Raw genomic sequence first — 20,511 nt, 5'->3', positions numbered from 1 at the left:
TCAGTTTTTTATTTATAAGTAATAATCCATTACATGGATGTACCAGTTTATGCATTCACCAACTAAAGGAATTCTGAGTGAGTTGTTTGCAGTTTGAGATTATGAATAATGCAGCTATAAACATTCACATACAGATTTTGTGTGAAGTTTTTCCTCCACTTGAGTAAATACCTAGGAGTGGGGTTGCTACTTGTAGGGCAAATTGCATGCTTAACTAAGAAACTGCAAAACTGTTTTCCAAAGAGAATGGACCATTGTGCACACCCATCAGGAATGTATGAGAGTTCCAGGTGCTTTGAATCTTTGTCAGCACTTGTTGTTGTCAGTTTTTAAAATTTTAGCAATCTAATATAGGTGTGTAATGGTATCTTGTAGTTTTTATTTGCATTTGTCTCATGATTAATGATGTTAAACATCTTTTCATATGTTTATTTACCATCCACATCTTTTGTGAAGTGTCTGTGCAAATTTTTGCTCATTTAAAATTAGGTTGTTTTCTTAACTGAGTTTTAAGATTTTGTATATTGACATTAAATTGATTTCCTGCAGTATTAAAGTTTTCTTCATCTTAATCAGGCACTTTTTTTTTTTCCTTACTATGTTGCCCATGCTGGTCTCAAACTCCTGGCCTCAAGCGATCCTCCTGCCTTGGCTTCCCTGTGATTACAGGCATCAGCTTCCTCACACAATTTCTTATAACGTTTATTCCTTGGATGAAATTCCTACTGTAAATACATTTTCTTTCTTTCTTCTTCTTCTTATTATTTTTTGAGATGGAGTCTCCCTCTGTTGCCCAGCTTGGAGTGCAGTGGCGAGATCTTGGCTCACTGCAACCTCCGCCTCCTGGGTTCAAGCAATTCCCTGCCTCAGCCTCCTGAGTAGCTGGAATTACAGGTGCCCGCTACCACGCCAGGCTACTTTTTGTATTTTTAGTAGACAGGGTTTCACCATCTTGGCCAGGCTGGTCTTGAAATCCTGACCTCGTGATCCACTCACCTTGGCCTCCCAAAGTGCTGGGATTACAGGCGTGAGCCACTGGGCCCAGCTGTAAATATATTTTCAATTCTTCTATACAACACATACATGCATACATTGCTGTGAAAGTGGCTTGTTATGGAGGCATCTGCCATTGAGTCAGCGTGGCCTAAAAGCATAGTAGGAGCTGCTCCCTGAGGACCACTGGGCTCCAACGGTCAATAGTAAAAATGGACAATGGGAACTTGAAAGTGTTTTCCTGCCACAATATAGTCTGTGGTGTCACCCTAGTGCTCTCTTTTGACAAAGCTTAACACTATGCCAGCTGGTAAAGGAAAAATACTTAAACAGTTCAGCTCCAGTGTCAAAAAATAGGGCAAAGAAGAGTGGATTTGGAGCTGGTGGGGCAATAAACTGAAAATAAACACACCGCTCTCTATATGTTTTGTAATCCCCTTTTCTATTTCAGCTATTTCAACCCCTATTCAGGACCCCCATCTCATGCCCAATTGCTCTAAAAGCTTCCTAATCCATCTTCTTGCCTCTATTCTTATAATATCTCCCCACAATCCATCTTCAACAAAGATGACAGTGATTTAAGAGTCCAATTTTGACGATATTCTCATACTTAAAATTCCTAAGTCCCTCCTTCCTAAACGAAGTGTATTACGTGTTGCTTGGTCTGCCACCTTCCCACCACTACCTGCTGTGAACTTTGAGACTAAAAATGATGCCAGCTTTCCCTTCCCTGACATTGCTCACAGAAGAATGCTCTTGTCTCCACTTCATTTTGTTAATTCCTGAGCCACTCAGGAGGTCCTATTTCCCCCAAGTCTGGGCTAAGTATCCATCCTCTTTCTCCCCACAAATCCATTTATTTAATCATCTAAAGAATATTTGTGCTCTATGTTCCAAGCAATGTGCTATATAGTTCTGTTATAATCTAGTAATGTATGAATTTTCATTGTGAACTTCAATGTGCTCTAAAGAAAGGGAATGGAATTCTGAAATTGTATTAAATGAGGAAGAGCTGAAAAGCCAGTGCAGTTGAAACACAGAGTGGTATGTGTGAGAAGTAGCTAGAGAAGTAGGCAGGGGTCAGAAAATGGAAGACCATATCCATGTTAATGATTTTTACTTAAATCAAGGATATGTGAACACAAGTTACTTGTATTAAGGAACTGTTAATTTGTAAGAGGGTTGATGATAGTACTGTAGTTACTCTTAACATTTTTTTTTTTTTTTAAGAGATACATGTTTGGGATTTGCTTCAAAATAATCCTAGGGAGACAGGAAAGGTGAGTGGGCTGAAGATGAAACAAGCTGGACCATGTGTTGATGATTGTGGAAACTGGGTGATGCATACAGGGTGATTATTTTATTCTAATTTTGCACGTGCTTGCAATTTCCAATAATTTAATCTGGAGAAAAATAGATGGGTTTCATTTTAAGAAAGGTGAAAACATATGAACAGTAAGAATGATCTGAACACTCAGATTTGATTTCAGAAAGATCATGCTGTCTTCATTGCAGACATCAGAGGAAGAGGGTCAGAGTGGCTGTGAGAGACCATCTTAACAGACTTACAATGGTTCAAGAGACGAGACGATGGTCAGACAAAGGAGGTGGAAATGGAAATAAGTGAAGGAATGCAAGAACCATTTTGGGGAACTTTAGGGTGAGGGCAGGTGACATTCACTCGGGGAACAATGCAAGAAGATGTTTGGCAGTGGAAGAGAAAGACATGAGCTTAATATTGGACGAGAGTTGTGGTTGTCTTTCAGATAAGTGAACATTTCAAGGAGGTAATATGGAGATTTCAGAGAAAGCCAGTACTCAATTAGGGATCAGTAGTATGTCACAGATGATCATTGAAGTGTGGTCATCATAGAATACAAACGAGTTTGAGAAGAGAAACTTGGTTGAGGCTTGAAAAACTCTTAACATTTAATGACCAGGGAAAAATATGTGCTAGAAAGGAGATAAAATTGCTGGGCAGGGGTCTGAGGGCATAGGGAGGTGGCAGTGATTAGAGGAAAAACAATGTGGTGTTGTGAAAATCTAGAAGGGAGTCATGAAGTGCCTAGTGTTTGAGTCAAGACGAAGACAAAAACTGCTCATTTAATTAAGTAACATATAGGCTGGTGATTTTTCAAGGGCTTTATGGAGTGATGGGGGCAAATCAAAGACGGGAACGGGTTGAGAAGCGAATGGAATGTGAGCAACTGGAGAGAACAAGCAAATTTACATGAACTTTGGCTGTGATAGTAAGGGGAGGATGTAGTAGCTGGGTGCTGAGATTTAAGATAAAAGTTTCAGCATGTTTACATGTTAGTGGGTACAATCACATTGAAGGGGGCATAGCTGAATATAAAGGGGAGAAAAATCATAATTCACGGTGTGAGATTCCTTAGTAGCAGGAGATAGGATTCAAGACAGTAAGACTGCCTTGGTTATGAGGAAAGCTTCTCTAATGGAACAGTGAGGAGTGGAGGAGTGATATCTAAATGGGTTTCTAAGCTGGAAGTGAACTAATGGAGTTCCTTTCATATAGTTTCTCTTTGCCACTGCCCCGTACTGAAATAGGAAAGGTCATCTACTAAGAGTGAGAGGGAAGCAAGGAGTTACAGGCTTGAAAAAACTGACGTCTAAATAGTTGAAGAAAGTTTGAATTTGGAGGTAATGAGTTTAGAGATACCACATCTAAATTTGTGTGCGCTCCATCAAATGCTCTGATGCAGTACCAAAGCAGCAGTTTGCCTAATGTATCATGTACATCTATCATTGCTTTTATCATGCTTTCATTTACCATTTATCTATCACTGCTTTTTATTTGCCTATTTATGACTGTCTCTCCCAGCAAACTAAATTGAGAACGCTTGCTACATTTAATTGGTTTGGTGTCCCTAGCTCCTGGTTTACTGCCTAACCCAATGTAGGTTCTCAGCTATTTGACAAAGGTAGAAATGAATAAAGCTTCTGCCTTTACTTGCAACAAACTTTAAAGGGAATTTCCCCTGGATGCTGTAAATGAGTGCTTATTATCTACCTATAATTATTGTGTATGCTTTACATGAATTAACTCACTTAAGCCATACGAGCAGGTACTATTTTCCATTTTTTCAGATGAAGAAACTGAAGCACACAGGGATAAAATAACTTCACATACATAAATAAACCAAAACATTCTAATAATTTCATACTATAGCTGACTGCCCAAAACGGCAATCACTTAACTTTGTGGTTTGGATACTTTCTTTGTAAAAAATCTTATTATAATAGTTATTTCAATAAATCACCCATACAGTATTTCCAAAAAATAAACTGTATCAATAGTGTTAGACGATATTAGGTTACCTCTGCTTCATAGTATATAAAACTGGTATTTGAAAACCACGAGGATCCATTTCAACATCCTTATGGATGTCAGATATCCAGACCAGATGCTGGGTAAAATATCAAAAGTGAGGAAAACGAAATAAGGAAATGGGCATTCATCTGGCAAGCTATGAAGTACCTTCCCTTTCTATTGAAGGCGTTCTAAAACTCAGATGCAAAGAGACAAATTTAAAAACTGTAGATTGAAGGCTTTTAGAGGTATTCACTACAATCAGTTCATCTGAGAAGTTGCACCATTATCACAAGCGTTTATTGAGTACCCATATAACTCATGGTACCTTCACGGTGTTTACAGAACTTTGTTTATATGCCGACCTTGCCCTTAAGGAGCTTACAATCTAGTGGAAAGACGGAGTAACTCAGATGTGATAGAGCAATGAGTGAACAGATACTACAGACTGAAAAATTACCATAAATATAAAACACATACTGAAAAATGAGGGTTAATGGGGATGGCAAGGATGATAGGTAGTCCCGGATATACTCCTGACTTCTTGAAGGAGATAAGTATCTAGAATATTCAAGGACGTAAAGTGCAGGTGAGAAAGCCAGGATGCAAACAAACACTTCCTAACTGCTGCCTCTTTTCTTGCTCCCTGCAGTTGAGAACTGCAGAAAGAAAACGGGGATAGAGATAATGGGTAAAAACTTTTTAGTATTCTTTTAGCACTTCTCATTCTGAGTTAGACTGGAACAAAGTCACCATTTAGGTAACTTAGTTATCCTAGATCATCCTAAGCTGATTAAAAGGAAAAAGATTTTAAAAACTAGCTTGTCTATGTGAATTCTATGTACATATATAATTTAACCTTAACTAAACAGTTAGGATGACTAGGACTGCCACTATGCTGAAGACCACTGAACTGAATATAATACTGACATGGCAGAAGTGCGAGTTTTATCAGTGATACACGTTGTGTACTGCATTGGGGGCTTACTAGATGTGTGGCAGAATATACCCATTTATGAAGGCAGCACATCAGCAAGTAAAAACCTAAGTGGAGGTAGGAAATACCTAGAACACACGATGTTTTATGCAGCTGAACAGGACAACCCTGAAAAGACAAGAAATATGGTAATACCATAGTGACTAAGGTTGTCTTGACTCCCCCCCAACCACAATTATTAATCAAAACATGGAGTCTTTTTTTTTTTTTTTTTTTTTAAAGGTAAATACCCTCTTTAGCTGAGTCCAAGACTTTGGATATTACTGTACCTAAAAAGGGTAGAATGCTGGCCAGGCGTGGTGGCTCACGCCTGCAATCCCAGCACTTTGGGAAGCCAAGGCGGGTGGATCATCTGAGGTCAGGAAACGAGACCAGCCTGGCCAACGTGGTGAAACCCCATCTCTACTAAAAATACAAAAATTAGCTGGGCGTGGTGGCGTACGCTTGTGGTCCCAGGTACCCAGGAGGCTGAAGCAGGAGAATCGCTTGACCCTAGGAGGTGGAGGTTGCAGTGAGCCAAGATGGCACCACTGCATTCCAGCCTCGGCAACAAGAAAGAGTAAAATGGTAACTATGCACAAAGGATGGGAGAAAGGTGGCTCACAGGGCTCAAACATCAGAGAATGGAGAGGACAGGACAATGAGGGAATTATCTGGAAGGTAGGTAACTGGATTGAGAACCACAAAAAGTATGTAGATTTACGCAGATTACAAGACATTTAAACAGCTGTTTCAAAGTAAGAGTAAAAACAGGCTGGAGAAAATCTTGGTAAAATTAGAGTAACATCGTCTAGGATAGCAATCCATCAGTTATAGAGATCAGAGGTAAGATATAGTCAGGGAAATTAGGATTCATGCTTGAAGAATAATAGAAAGAAAAACCTAAGTGAAACAGGTTATTAAAATTTTCTTTATAAAGAATAAAACTGGAAGAGCTGATAGTCTGGAAAGGTGAAGTAATCTGGAGTAGGCAGCATACTTAGAGCTACAAAAGGTATAAAATTTGTGGAGAAGGCAAAAATTGGGGCAGAAAATATAAATGACAAGTGAGTACTGCAGTCCTCTGGTGGGAGGTAGATCAGAAAGAATCTGTAGGACCATTTACTGTTCTTCATAGTCAGCTGCTCTTACACCCAGAGCCGTAGCTGTCAATCTTATTGAAAACACACTTGACTTAGACATCCTGAGTGAAACTGCCATCACCTAAAGGGCCTGGATTTAAAAGGAATTTTCAAGATTATTGTAACTTCTGGGTTAAGTGTTTAGGGAAAAAAATGTTAAATCTACTTTTCTTACACATGATTGGTGTGCTTAGTTTTTATCAATTTGACACTACAGTCCAGATTTGCTTCTGATCACATTAGAATATAGGTTTTACCAATGTTCATTATTTTTCAACTTCCTTTATTAAGACTGGTCGGGCACAGTGGCTCACGCCTGTAATCCCAGCACTTTGGGAAGCCGAGGTGGACAGATCATTTGTGGTCAGGAGTTTGAGACCAGTCTGGCCAAAATGGTGAAACCCCGTTTCTACTAAAAATACAAAAATTAGCCAGGTGTGGTAACGTACTCCTATAATCCCAGCTACTCAAGAGGCTGAGGCAGAATTGCTTGAACCCTGGAGGCAGAGGTTGCAGTGGCCTGAGATTGCACCACTACACTCCAGCCTGGACCACAAAGCGAGACTCTGTCTTAAAAAAACAAACAAACAAAAGACTGCACTAACACCATCAACGTGCATATTGATTTGAAGGCATCTTGCAGCAACTTTTAAAAGTTACTACTGTACATATATATTTAAAAGCATACACTTTATTAGTGTGCTTATTAAGATGTTTAGGGAAAACCTCTTTAAGTGTTCAAAATGTCGTTTGTTAGGCATCAATTTGTTAGTGTTTGGGAGTATTGCATTGGATGTCTGGGCAAAAATTTTTCCCCCCATAATATTAAATTATTGGCTGACAGTTAATGAATTTTGCCAATGAGTAAAATAATCAAGAAGTTACAAAAATGACAAGATACTCAGCTATCTTGGCCTTCAAAACAGTCTATGGTGGATTCTAACTGAAATTTTATATATAAATGGTAAATAATCCACCAAACCCAAGGAGTTAACAATTAAAGTTGGCCTATTTATAGTTCACTTTAATAGCTACAATGGAAGATTCAATTTTGGAAACCCAAAAAGGTCAACTAATTTCAAAACTTCGGCAAGCTTCTATAACGTTACCCATTCCTTAGTAAACAAAAAAAGATCCAAAAAGCTATATTCATTTTGTGCACTGGTTCACAAATTTAAATGAATCTAAATTACTTTTAGAATAGTAATTAGAAGCACTGGGCAGTATGGGAGTTGAGATGTGGGCCTTATTTGGTCCTTAGTAGCTGTGTGAGCTTGGGCAAATCACCTCAACAACTCTATCATCTAAAGGGGAGGGTTGGGACAGAATGTAATTCATGGACTCTTATGAATCCCCTAAAACTGTATGAAAAACTACCATGTATATACACTTTTTGGGGAAGCTGGTCCAGTTTTCATTAGGTTCTCAGAGGCAACCTTGATCCCCAAATAAGCTTGCTACACTAATCTTGCCATGATAACTACATGAGGTTATCACTTCTAAACTGTTCCAGTTCTAGTTATTTCCTTGTCATAGGAAGAACTCTTAAGATGGCTCCCAAGATTCGCTGGTATACATACTCCACATAATCCCCTCCCTTGACTGTGAACAGGATCTTTGAATATGATGGATATCACCCTTGTGATTGGACTACAATGCAGGGCAAAGGTGATGGGATTTTGCAGGTGTAATGAAGGTACTTCATCAGTTTGGCTTTGGGTTAATCAAAAGGGAGATCATCCTGGTGGGTAGGTGGCTTGATCTAATCAGGTGAGACCTTTAAAAGAGCGCTTAAGGCCCTCCCTGAGATCAGAGGTTCTCTTGCTGGCCTTGAAGAAGTTGCCACGATTTCTTCAGTTGCTAGGCAATGGATTTTGCCATATGTGCATAGAAGAGCACCCCCTAGCTTCAGATAAGACTGCAGCTCTGGCTGACACCTTTATTGCAGCCCTTTGAGATCCTGAGCAGAAAACCATAACTAGACTCTTGATCCACAGAAATTGTGAAATAACGTATGTTGTGTTTTAAGACACTAAGTTTATGGTAATTATACCAAAATTACACAGCAATTCTTCTCTAAAGCCAAAATTCAGCTTAATCTTTGTAACTTTTTCCTTGAAGAAACTGAGGCAATGGAGAATCCAAAAAGGGTGCCCCATAAATTAATGTTACAATAAACCCAGTCATTTTACAGTGCAGTTATACCTTTAAAGAAACAAAAAACTCCTCACCCTATGAAGTGCTGCTGAGGTGAGCCTAAATGATACACTCCCTTTCCCCCAAATTATTCCAGATCCATTTTTAATGATTAATAGATAGCTCTAATTATAGAAATGCTCCAGGTTTGGTCCAGAGCAATGTGGAAAGTATTATTTCCACCATAACACACAATTACCAAAGTCTTTGAAAATTACAAAGGATATATATTCAAAGATAGATTTTAGACTAGGGTGTCTCACACACCCGTAATATAATATTCTTATTTTTACAGCACTTGAGGTGGTCTCAATGCTCAAAAAGACAGTTTCAGACATGAAATGTTAAGAACATTTAGCTTATTAGGCATATTATTCTATGCCCCCATCCCCATCAGAAATAAGCCTGTATTAAAAATGATCAATTTCCTAGATCACTGGAGAATTTAAAAAAAAAAAAGTGTTTAACTCAGGTAACTGTGGTGAACTGTCAACTGTACTGAAAGAATTTCAGAGACAGAAAAGCCCTTCCTAGAATTTCTACTAGAAAATCAATGTTCTATATGAGGCTATAGATGGAAATAAAATATTTAAACGATAAGGTAGTCCTTATACCCAGAGATATTAATATTACCCTTACCTATTTTCCATATCACTATTCTATACAATAATTTGTATATAAAATTTGTATACAAGCTTACTGGCTTACTTTGAATCCAATTTTTACTAAAAAAACACAAATTATGTAAAGTATTGCTGTGTTCACCTTCCAATTACTGAAACCTTCTGTACTATGCTTTGTATACAATCCATCGTTTGGAGCTGTATGTTGAAGATACAGCAATACTCAAAATACAGTTCAAGTTGTCTCGGTCTGTTTTACTGTAGAACGAATGAAAGTTAAAACCTTGGTTTGGATGGGGAGAAAACAGAAGCACAGATGGTGTCAACTGGACAAATTCAATGGGCTAAAATATTAATATGTCCATACGGAAATGACAGAACCGAAGAAATTTCTTGTTATGCTGGTTCTAGGTAAAAAGACAAGAAGCTAATGTAAGCCATTGAATTATACTCTAACTTTACAAAAAAAAAAATCCACACACCACACACACACACCCCATGTAAAACATTGCTTTAAGTTTTAATGTTTATTTCCCCAAGACAGCCTAGCCTGCACTCTACTTGGATAAATTTTACAAGCTAGTTTTCTGCTGCTTCTAGTTTTAAACTTTAACCATGTTTCTGATGACAAGGAATGCTGCAAAAATACTCTAGTTCAACAAAGAGTTATGATCACAAAATAATTTTTATCCATTCTACAGTGTTTCAGAATTACCAGCTGATTTTTAAACACAAAGTAGATATAGATGCTAATGGTGGCTAATCTGGTATGTTTCTTATAGCAAACTGTTGTTCATGCAACACTTGTGCTCAAAGGGGAAGGCACAGGATTTCCTACAATGAGCCACCTTATAAAGAGTTCTTTTTGTACAAATTAATTTATGTCACATTTAATTTAGTGTGCATAACCTCAAAACTGAGGTATTATTCCAATTTATAAAAACCACTTGCATAACTTCTATGCAAGTTTTAAAAATACAAAGTTTTCTCCCTAAAGTGGCTCAAAATAGATTGTTCATGGCTGCCTACATCTAAGATAAAAAGATTCTAAAACAATTGAACAGATTAGGCATATTATTAAAGGTGTTCAAACCATTACTTGATTTGTACATCTACTCAAACCTCTTCATCGGTCTTTATTCAGCAGTACATATGCACCAAATTCCATTTTAGAAGTTTCCATATCATTTTCATAGAAAACAAGGTTTGAAAACAAGTTAACATTTAAACACAGCACGGTATTCTACCACAACTGAAACTTTTTTCTTCTTCTTCTTTACAGGACTCAACAAAATCTAAAAATGAACTATGCTGTAGATTTACCTCATGCAAAGATCTTTATGTTATCTCTGAAAATGAAAAGGATGGCCTTTTAAGCACATTTTACTGTTTTATACTATTATGGCAACTTGTGTACTGCAACACAGTCTATTTTGAGGGAAATTTATGATTTTTTTCATGCAAAAATCTACACAAATTAGTTTTGATGATATGGAAAGCTTTTCATAGCATCAAACATTCATCTGGTGCAAATGCACAGGGAAACCTTCCTGAAAAGTTTTCTGACTTGAGAAGCAACTAAAAAAAAGGCATACTAGGTAAAGTAAATAAAGACTAAAAAAAAAAAAAAAAAAAAAAGAAAAAAAAAAGAGTGGGGTGGGGGGAAGGAGGTGGGAAAGGGGGAAATAGAAAACACAGGCTGCAGAGTAAACCAATGTCTGCTGCTAAACCAGTCTTTGTTTTCATGTCCAGTGTACATTAACACTTATGATCTCATTTTGATGATTTACTAGGTTTGTTAGCCCCCTGAAGGTGAATCAAGCTTGCATGCGTTCACATACAGCACCACAACCACGCTCTCGTACACAGTCACTCCAGGACTAGGAGTCTGCTTCATGAGTGAAGAGCCCTAGATTTCAAAGATGAACCTGGCTCTCCATCACCGAGCCAGACATTCATTCAACATTGTCCATTCACACACTGCTTCATAGCAAGGCCTGGGCTCATTTTCCTTTGACTTATATGGGCAGCCTATTCTCTTTTATGTTTACAAGGCTTGAAGATGACAGTACTGCACTTTCCCCTCAATTGATATAGAGTAAGTCAATGTTCTTTCTCAGGCACTGACGATCTGTGACCTGTAGCCCTTTTTACTTTGAACAACCTAAATAAGCGTTCATGTAAAGTTTTCATTACATTTTGCCACTCATTCTCACTCGCACCCACTCGCCATCTTGACCTCATTTGGGCATTTTCTGTGATTCCAAATGAAATCTTCACATTTTCTTTCCCGATTTAATGCAGCAGCAGATCCCATGAGCCAAGCTTGATGGATCAAACCTTTATATATATATGTATATATATATATATATATATATATCTCAGTGCTGCATTGTACCTAACTTCCACAACATCTTTCTAAAACTGGAACCCTTCTGTTGGTACATTGGCAGATGAATTGAAACCAAATGTTCCGCCTTGAATTGCCTCCGGAACAAGGCTAGGGTCTTCATCAATCTAGGTGAAAAAAAGGAAAATAATGTGATAATTAGTTTAAAAAATATATAAATAGTATTACAGTACTAATTCCCTTACCCTTAAAAAAAAGTCTGGAGAGATGATGAATGCCAACACTGTCTTACCATCCTTTAGAAAACTGAAACACTTTATAAAAGGTTTTTTTTTTGAAATGGGGTCTTACTCTGTCACCCAGGCTGGAGATCAGTGGCACAAACATGGCTCACTGCAGCCTCAACCTCTCGGGCTCAAGTGATCCTCCCACCTCAGCCTCCCAAGTAGCTGGGACTACAGGTGTACAACCACCATGTCTGGCTAATTTTTGTATTTTTTGTAGAGATGGAGTTTCACCATATTGCCCAGGCTGGTCTCAAATGCCTAAGCTCAAGCAATCTGCCTGCCTTGCCTCCCAAAGTGTTGAGATTACAGGTGTGAGCCGCTGTGCCTACTCAAGGCTTTTTCTCAAGGGATGCCAAAATGAGAAAAAACTTAAAAAGAGTATGTAAGATGGGCATTTTCCAAAAGAATGAAGGAACAGTAATGATGGCCCTAAGTCTCAAATAGAGGATGCAAAATTTGGTACTCGATTTCCCTTAAACCTGGGCAAGTACGGCTGGGCACGGTGGCTCACGCCTGTAATCCCAGCAGTGTGGGAGGCCGAAGTGGGTGGATCACTTAAGGTCAGGAGTTCAAGACCAGCCTGGACAATGTGGCGAAACCCCATCTCTACTAAAAATACAAAAATTAGCTGGGCGTGGTGGCATGTGCCTATAATCCCAGCTACTTGGGAGGTTGAGGCAGGAGAATTGCTTGAACCTGGGAGGCAGAGGTTGCAGTGAGCCAAGATTGTGCCACTGTACTCCAGCCTGAGTGACAGAGTAAGACTCCGTTTCAAAAAAAAAAACCACACAAAACCCTGGGCAAGTACATAAAGACAATGACATTAAAAAAGAAAATTAATGCAACCACTTTTGGAAAGTAAGTGAATCTTTGGTGTATCTTTCAATAGCAATTGGAGACAAATGGAATTTGGGCATAAAATAGTAAAATACAGATTGAGTATCCCTAATCTGAAAGTCCAAAACATAAAATACTCCAAAATCTGAAACTTTCTGGGCACCAATATGATGTTCAAAGGAAATGCTCATTGGAACATTTTGAATTTCATATGCTCAAGTGGTAGAAATAATTCAAATATTCTAAAATTCAAAAAAATCCAAAATCCAAAACTGTTCTGGTCCCATGCATTTCAGATAAGGGATACTCAACCTATAATAGTTCTGCTAATAATGGTTATTCTTATTATATACATTATTCTACATGCTTTACACCTAAAAGTTCCTTTTTGAAATTCCACAATATTACAAACCTGCAGTGTACTTCCTGTAACTATGTATATCATCTGAATTATTCTTTTCACAATCTAAGACAAGAACAAAAACTACATGTTGAGGTATTAGAAATTATAAGGCTATTACAATTAGTCACCATATTGCAAATTATGATTTTCAAAAATCCAACTTTAAGACATACGATCAAAGTTACCCTACAAAGAATATGCCAGGCTGGGTGTGGTGGCTCATGCCTATAATCCCAGCACTTTGGGAGGCCAAGATGGGAGGATTGTTTGACTCCAGGAGTTTGAGATCAGCCAGGGCAACATAGACAGATCTTGTCTCTACAAAAGACTTAAAAAATTTTCTGGGCATAGTGGCATGAACTTGTAATCCCAGCTATTTGGGAGGCTGAGGTGGGAGGATCACCTGAGCCAGGGAGGCGGAGGTTGCAGTGGGCTGTGACCGCGCCAATGCACTCCAGCCTGGGCCTCGTCTTAAAACAAAACAAAACAAAACAAAACCTTTTCTGAATTTTATTTCTGGTTTAACTGGCCTTATATTCTAAGGACTAAGCTTAGACAACTATAAGTAAATAGTCTATAATTTTCTTTTCTAATATTGTCCTTGTCAAGTTAATGTCCAAACTATACATGCTTAACAACATGTTTAATAACATTCTATTCTTTTTGATAATATGGAAAGGCATGCAGTAAAATACTTATTCTTTGAATCAAAGTTGAGAAATCATTCAAGAAATCCTCTGGTGGCTGCATTGAACCACTATAAAATTTTCTAAGGAGCAACTGGTTTAATTTTAGATTTACTTTTCCAAAGAGGAAATACTAAAAATAAGTTAATACTTTAATTTCCACTACTATTACTAACAATCTGTAAGATATTTTTGTATACTATACCTTACATTATACAGTGCCTTACCTTTTTATTTCCATCTTATTTATTTATTTTCATATTTGTTTTTGGTCATGAAATAAAAGTAACAGTGACCATCCATTTAAGTGTGGATTAACTACTGTCATAAAGAACTTATTATAGGATATACTAGTATCACTGTTTTGTTTATAAATATGGTATGCTATTAACAATTTAAAAAAATGAGAACTATAAAGACACCAAGTGAAAATAAAGTCTGACTCATCTAGTTTGGTCAAAAAAGTCCTTATCTTCTTGCCATTAGAGCTAATATGCCCCGAAGGGACCCTAAAATATGGAAATATTTATGTTTTCAAAGCCCGTGACATTACTGTCATACATCTATTTTAATTCCATTCCAAAAAAATACATACATGTACATCCCCCTAGCTTACTATATATATAACTTCATCCAGATCTATGTTTATATATAAAACTAGGAAAACTACAAAATTATTAAATACATCATCTGAAGAGAAGAACTGATCAATGATCTCATAGGCCAATTTGTAGATGTCTTCATTTTCATGATTTTGAAGTTGTTCAATTTTCTCCAGTCCTGCAAGAAATTTTGTAATGTGAAACAACAGTAATATTTAAAGAGCAGTCACAAGTTAGAATAATCTTTGGAACATGTAACCCAATTTCTGAATTGCAAATTTTTTGAATTACAATTTTTTGGAATTTAAAGGTGAATCTTAAATATAAAAAATTTTTATGCACAAAGATAGAGTATATTTATCTTAAAATTAACAACCTGAGTATCTAACTGCTTGTAAATGTATAAGTAATGAGACATCTGCCTATTCATCAGAATACATAACCAATCTTTATAACCAGTAATAACATGTAAAATTCCATTTGTTTAAGTAAAAAGCAGAATCTTCCTACTTTCCAGCACCTGCCAAGTTTTTCTACTGAGCATGTATGAAAACAAAAATTAAAAATACTGGTGATTAATAAATATGATGCTTAAGATACCTGTTAAGTTTACTGGAAAATGATGAAGATCTAACACAGTATTTCAGGGGAAAATATAATTTTCCCTGTAAACATTAATGAGAATTATAGGCAGAAACACTAAAAAGTACGTACTTAACTTGCTGATATGCAAATTGGATCCTGTTTTACTTTAGAGGAAAAATAATTTTAAAGTCTTTGAGAAAAGTGAAATTGCCCCTTCATGAGTGTTCTTCCTCTATCCATTTCTTAAATGGAGGAAGTTATCTTAGCCTCATTTCTCACCTACACACTCATTGTGGTGATCTTCCCATTAAAAAATTTGGCTACTACATATAGGCTGAGGACTTGCAAATTTATAGCTTCATTTATTTTCTGAGCTTCACATGCATAAAATTAAAATGCTTGTGTAATTCTACCAGGAAATTTCATAGCTACCTAAAACTCAAACTGTCCAAAACACAATTTGTTATTTGCCTTCCTCATTTAAACGGTTCATCCTACAGTTGTATTCTTATTTGGTGATAATCAACAATAGCTTGAAATCTAAGAGAAAGCCCAAGTTCCCCTTTCCCTCAGTATCCCACAATCAAACCTCAAAAACTTGGAAGTCCATCCACTGGACTTTAAATCTCCTCATCTCCCCCTTGTCTCTATTATTATGACTGCCTTCATTTATTGTGGCTTGGCCACTATATACTTACTTTTTTTTTTTTTTTTTTTTGAGACAGAGTCTCACTCTGTCGCCCAGGCTGGAGTACAGTGGCATGGTCTCAGGGCTCACTGCAGCCTCTGCCTCCTGGGTTCAAACGATTCTCGTGCCTCAGCCTCCGGAGCAGCTAGGATTACAGGTGTGTGTCACCACGCCCGGCTAATTTTTTATATTTTTAGTAGACACGAGGTTTCATCATGCTGACCAGGCTGTTCTTGAGCTTCTGGCCTCAGGTGATCTGCCTGCCTCGGCCTCCCAAAGTGCTGGGATTACAGGTGTGAGCCACTGCGCCCGGCCATAAATACTTTCTTAACTGGTCTCTTCCTGCCTCCTGTCTTCATTTCATTTCAAGCCGTCATTCCAAAGGCATCATTTCCCAGCTAGCCATGTTCCATCTGAACATATCCATCCCCTAGATCAATCACCAATGGCCTGTCACCTCCTGTGGCACAATCCACTGGGGATTCCTGGGTCTTACCTCCAATGAGGAAGGCAATGTCCAAGAACTCATATTTTTATTTGAATGTATAAAGATATTTTAGTAATTAAAATGTTTACAAGTTAAAAAAAATCTAGTAAAAATAATTAAGTATTCCTATTGTTATTTTTTGTTACTTAATTAGTTCTGTAACACTATTCCCCATCTCTTGTTCCTAACTCGATAGTCACAGATTTTTTTATTGTTGTTGTTCTATCAGTCACTTTAGTAACTTTAAGTATATCTTTTCTTATTACATTAATTTTGAAGCATCTCAACATTCCCACTTAGCTGAAGTTATGGGTTCTCCTACTTTTGCAGTTACCTCTCTTTTCATTAACTTTTCACGTTCTGTCAGAAATACCTTTACTTTTATGCTTATCCAGATAGGTAACATTTACATTGTGTTACACAGCCACATTTGAAACTTTTATGGTCTGTCTGTATATTACCTCTAAGACTTGAAAGCTAATAAGTATTGTTTACATTCCAGGAGGCTCTGGTACATGGCCATGTTTGGAAACTACTGCCCTAAAGAATAAAGCATCTGCTGTGCCATAAAGCTTAAGACTTCACAGGAGGCCGGGCGCAGTGGCTCATGCCTGTAATCTCAGCACTCTGGGAGGCCAAGGCCAGTGGATCACCTGAGGTCAGGAGTTCAAGAGCAGCCTGACCAACATGGTGAAAACCCGTCTCTACCAAAAATGCAAAAAATTAGCTGGGCATGGTGGCAGGCACCTGTAATACCAGCTATTCAGGAGGCTGAGGCAGAATTGTTTGAACTTGGGAGGCAGAGGTTGCAGTGAGCCGAGATCGTGCCACCGCACTCCAGCCTGGGCAACACAGCAACACTCTGTCTTAAAAAAAAAAGCCTTCACAGGATGCTGGTTACTTCTCCAGCTTTGTCTCTTGGTGGTTTCTACCCCATACTGTGTGATTCAGCAACACTGAACTACTTATAATTTGCTGAATGCTATTTCTCACCTCAGACTTTGCTCATGGTGTTATCTCTGCCTGGAACACCTTTCATCCCTTTTTACTTTATTAATCCTTATTCATCTCTCAAAATCCAGCTCAGGTGCACTTCCTGCTTCTTCCAGAATGGATTAGGCATCCCATTTTGTTGTACATTTCTATTAGGGTAATTAGCACATTACATCAGTTCATATTTATCAAGACTAGACTACATGCCTTGAGGTCAAGGACTGTGTCTTGTTTACCACTGTCTTCCCAATAACTTATCACAGTGCCTGTTCAATATATGGCAGCAATTCAGTTACCTAAGCATATGTAAGAGGCTGAGCAGGACTGTACATACAGAATGTAATACTGACTTTATTCTGCTACTTGAATATCTAAGAAAAATATAGATGTGCTCTATTAGTCGGCAAATAAAGGTAGTTACAAAGAGAACATTAAGAAGTGGAATAAGAGCTTACAATAAACTTACCTCCACATTCTTCTATAAGATTGCCTATGGTTTCTGCCTCATCTTCAGCCATTTTTAATATATTACTTAGTCCATCGAGTACTACTTGCACAACTTGTGCATCTTTTACAGTCAGCAAATTGCAAAAAGGTGGGATAACATTTTGCTGGATAAGGTAAGCCACCTGAAGAAAAAAAAAACAACATAAAATAATCCAATATAGGTAAACTTCGTGTGCCATGTTATCTCACTGGAATAATTTTGATTTTGAAATTTTGAGTATAGAAGTATGACCTCATCTCTCTCATGTTAAGTGTGTCTACGTTATTAATCTAACCTCCTTTTTAAAAAAATTTAGTTTCCTTTTTCCTGAACTTAGAAAAAAACAACATAAAGTTAAAATAAAGGCATCACTCAACTTCATATTAAACATTTCTTTGCCATAAGAAATATTTCCCTCAAAGATCTTTTTCCCTTTAAGAGTAAGAAATTATGAAATCAGTTAAGGAGGCTGTTAATGGAGGCTGTATGCTATTTTTATTTAATTAAATTAATTAATTTAATATATAGAGATGGGGTCTCACTATGTTACCCAAGATTTATTTATTTATTTATTTATTTAATATACAGAGATGGGGTCTCACTATGTTGCCCAGGCTGGTCTTGAACTCCGGAACTCAAGAGATCCTCCTGCCTCGGCCTCACAAAATGCTAGGATTACATGCATGAGCCACTGCATCCAGCCTGGACACTAGTTTCAAAAAACTATAACGGTTCAATGTGACGGCATCCAGTGGCTCTCATGTGCCTGGCTACTTCTCAATTCACTATTCTATTGATTTCATAATATTTTCCAATGATTTCAATATTTCATTAGTTATAATTTCCATGCATTATATTAATATTTCTGTTCTGCTCTGTATTTATGTGAATTCACTGATAACCACTAGTCCACAGCTTTTTTGTTACAGTTATCAATTTACTGCTATTCAGCTCTAAATTTGTTTTTACCTACTCTGTGACACAGATCTCACCTCTTTAAAACTGCTTTTCCTTTGCCAGTTGGTACAATGTTAAGCTTTGTCACCTGCACGACCTGAGAGTGGGTGCCTCCTTTCCTATACATCTTATATTCCTCACCCTAGTTCCTAAGTCCTAGCCATCTGGTTGAGTTTTTAATTCCTTGTTTGGTTTGCTGCTGAATTTGTTATTGTTGCTGTCTTTTTACTTTTTGTTGTTGCTGTTCATTTGTTAGGAGAATCTGTGATGCAGTTTCTTTCTTCCATATTAACTTAAGAAGTCTGTTCATTTCTAATACTGTTAAAAACAAAACAAAACAAAAAATTCCTGACTATAGGGGCCTCGATTTTACCACAGGTTAAAAAATTCTTGTAGGCCAACAAATTGGGAAAAAGAACACTTCTATGAAGTATGACTAAAGGAATCAAGGTGATACTTCTATGTGAAAAAGAAAGTTATATACCTGTTATAAAAAAGTTAGTACCTGTTATCTTGCTATTATTTTATTTTTTTAATAGAGATGTGGTCTCACTGTGATGCCCAGGCCAGTCACAAACTCCTGGCCTCGGCCTTCCAGAGTGTTGCTATTATTTTAAATTATAACTTACTCAAATCTAAATCAAAATTACCTGTACTTTTATTTTACCAGTTTTGAGAAATACATTTTAAAAAGCTCCACTTACTTGATCTTTCCTTCCACTAATTGTTAAGTTACTTATGGCCCAAGCAGCTTCTTTTTGAGTGCCAAAATCTCCCTGTAAAAGGCAAAGCAAAAGGCTATAAAAATTGCCACATAAACTGGAAAAAATGTTTGCTGTGATGATTTTTCAACTGCTTATTTCCCAAAGTCTCCTTTTAGTCTTTCTGTATACATCACTTTTTCTTAAGACAGGTCTTTGAACTATACCCAATCTACCCTAAATACATGGAGACACTTTTCTGTGAACTGTCCTGGATACAAACTGAGTTGGTATTATTATTTAATAATATCAGATTAAATGAAGTTGGTGATAAAATGAAATAAAAATAGTAAAGAAAAAAATTTAAAAATCTACAATATCACTAGAGTCATGTAAACTAACATATTCTTTTACACACAAAGCTTTTACACACAAAAATGATACCCACCATTAATGAAACTATGATCAAGATGTTATACATTGCCTTTCAAATATGAAATGAAGAAATATTTAAAAGTCACTAAAAAATTCATATATATAAACTTCATAATCTCATTTTTGAGAATTCACCAAGAAAATAATATAAAGCAGAGTAATATCTTTCTATATATGGTTATCACAGCACCGTAAGAGCCAGAAAGTAAAAACAACTAAAATTCTCAATAAGCATAATTGTCTTATTATGGTAAATCTACTGAATAAGCAACTATTAAATATTAAGACAACTGGCAACCTGAAAAAATGCTTATGATGTATTAAAAAACCATGTAAGTAAAAGAAATGCAAATTAAAATATCCATATCTCCTTTCATATTTATCAGAATAAGAAAATCTAAATATTTGTGTGTGAGGCTGGTAGGAGTATAAAATGGCATAATTCTTATAGAGGGGAATTAGCCCTATAATAGCAAAATTTACATATATGTTTATCTGTAGATCCAGTAATCCCAAATATAATGGGCAAAAACATTAAAAAAACTTACAAGCTATTCTATTTTTTTTTTTTTTTTTTTTTGAGAGGATCTCACTGTTGCCTAGGCTGGAATGCAGTGGCGCAATCTCAGCTCACTGTAACCTCCACCTCCTGGGTTCAAGTGATTCTCCCACCTCAGTCTGCTGAGTAGCTGGAACTACAGGCATGTACCACCACGCCTGGCTAGTTTTTGTATTTTTTGGTAGAGACAAGA

At 37.0% G+C, this 20,511-nt stretch overlaps 1 protein-coding gene across 2 annotated transcripts in view; it reads right to left on the bottom strand.

Annotated features, from left to right (window-relative positions):
• Positions 1 to 4,607: 4,607 nt before the first annotated feature.
• Positions 4,608 to 20,511, bottom strand: part of KPNA4 (karyopherin subunit alpha 4) — a 66,824-nt gene continuing 50,920 nt past the window's right edge. For both annotated transcript variants that reach the window (XM_033202722.1, XM_033202731.1), the window contains exons 14-17: positions 19,328 to 19,399; positions 17,646 to 17,808; positions 14,510 to 14,604; positions 4,608 to 11,778 (exon numbers count right to left, since the gene is read on the bottom strand). In XM_033202722.1, coding sequence (XP_033058613.1) covers positions 11,680 to 11,778; positions 14,510 to 14,604; positions 17,646 to 17,808; positions 19,328 to 19,399 — 429 coding nt within the window. In that variant the 3' untranslated portion in view covers positions 4,608 to 11,679. The remainder of the gene's footprint in view (positions 11,779 to 14,509; positions 14,605 to 17,645; positions 17,809 to 19,327; positions 19,400 to 20,511) is intronic.

Source organism: Trachypithecus francoisi, unplaced genomic scaffold (assembly GCF_009764315.1).
Source record: "Trachypithecus francoisi isolate TF-2019V2 unplaced genomic scaffold, Tfra_2.0 Lachesis_group0, whole genome shotgun sequence".
NCBI classification, from domain to species: domain Eukaryota; kingdom Metazoa; phylum Chordata; class Mammalia; order Primates; family Cercopithecidae; genus Trachypithecus; species Trachypithecus francoisi.
The sequence above is the reverse complement of the archived record's forward strand: the minus strand, read 5'-3'. Positions and strand labels throughout refer to the sequence as shown.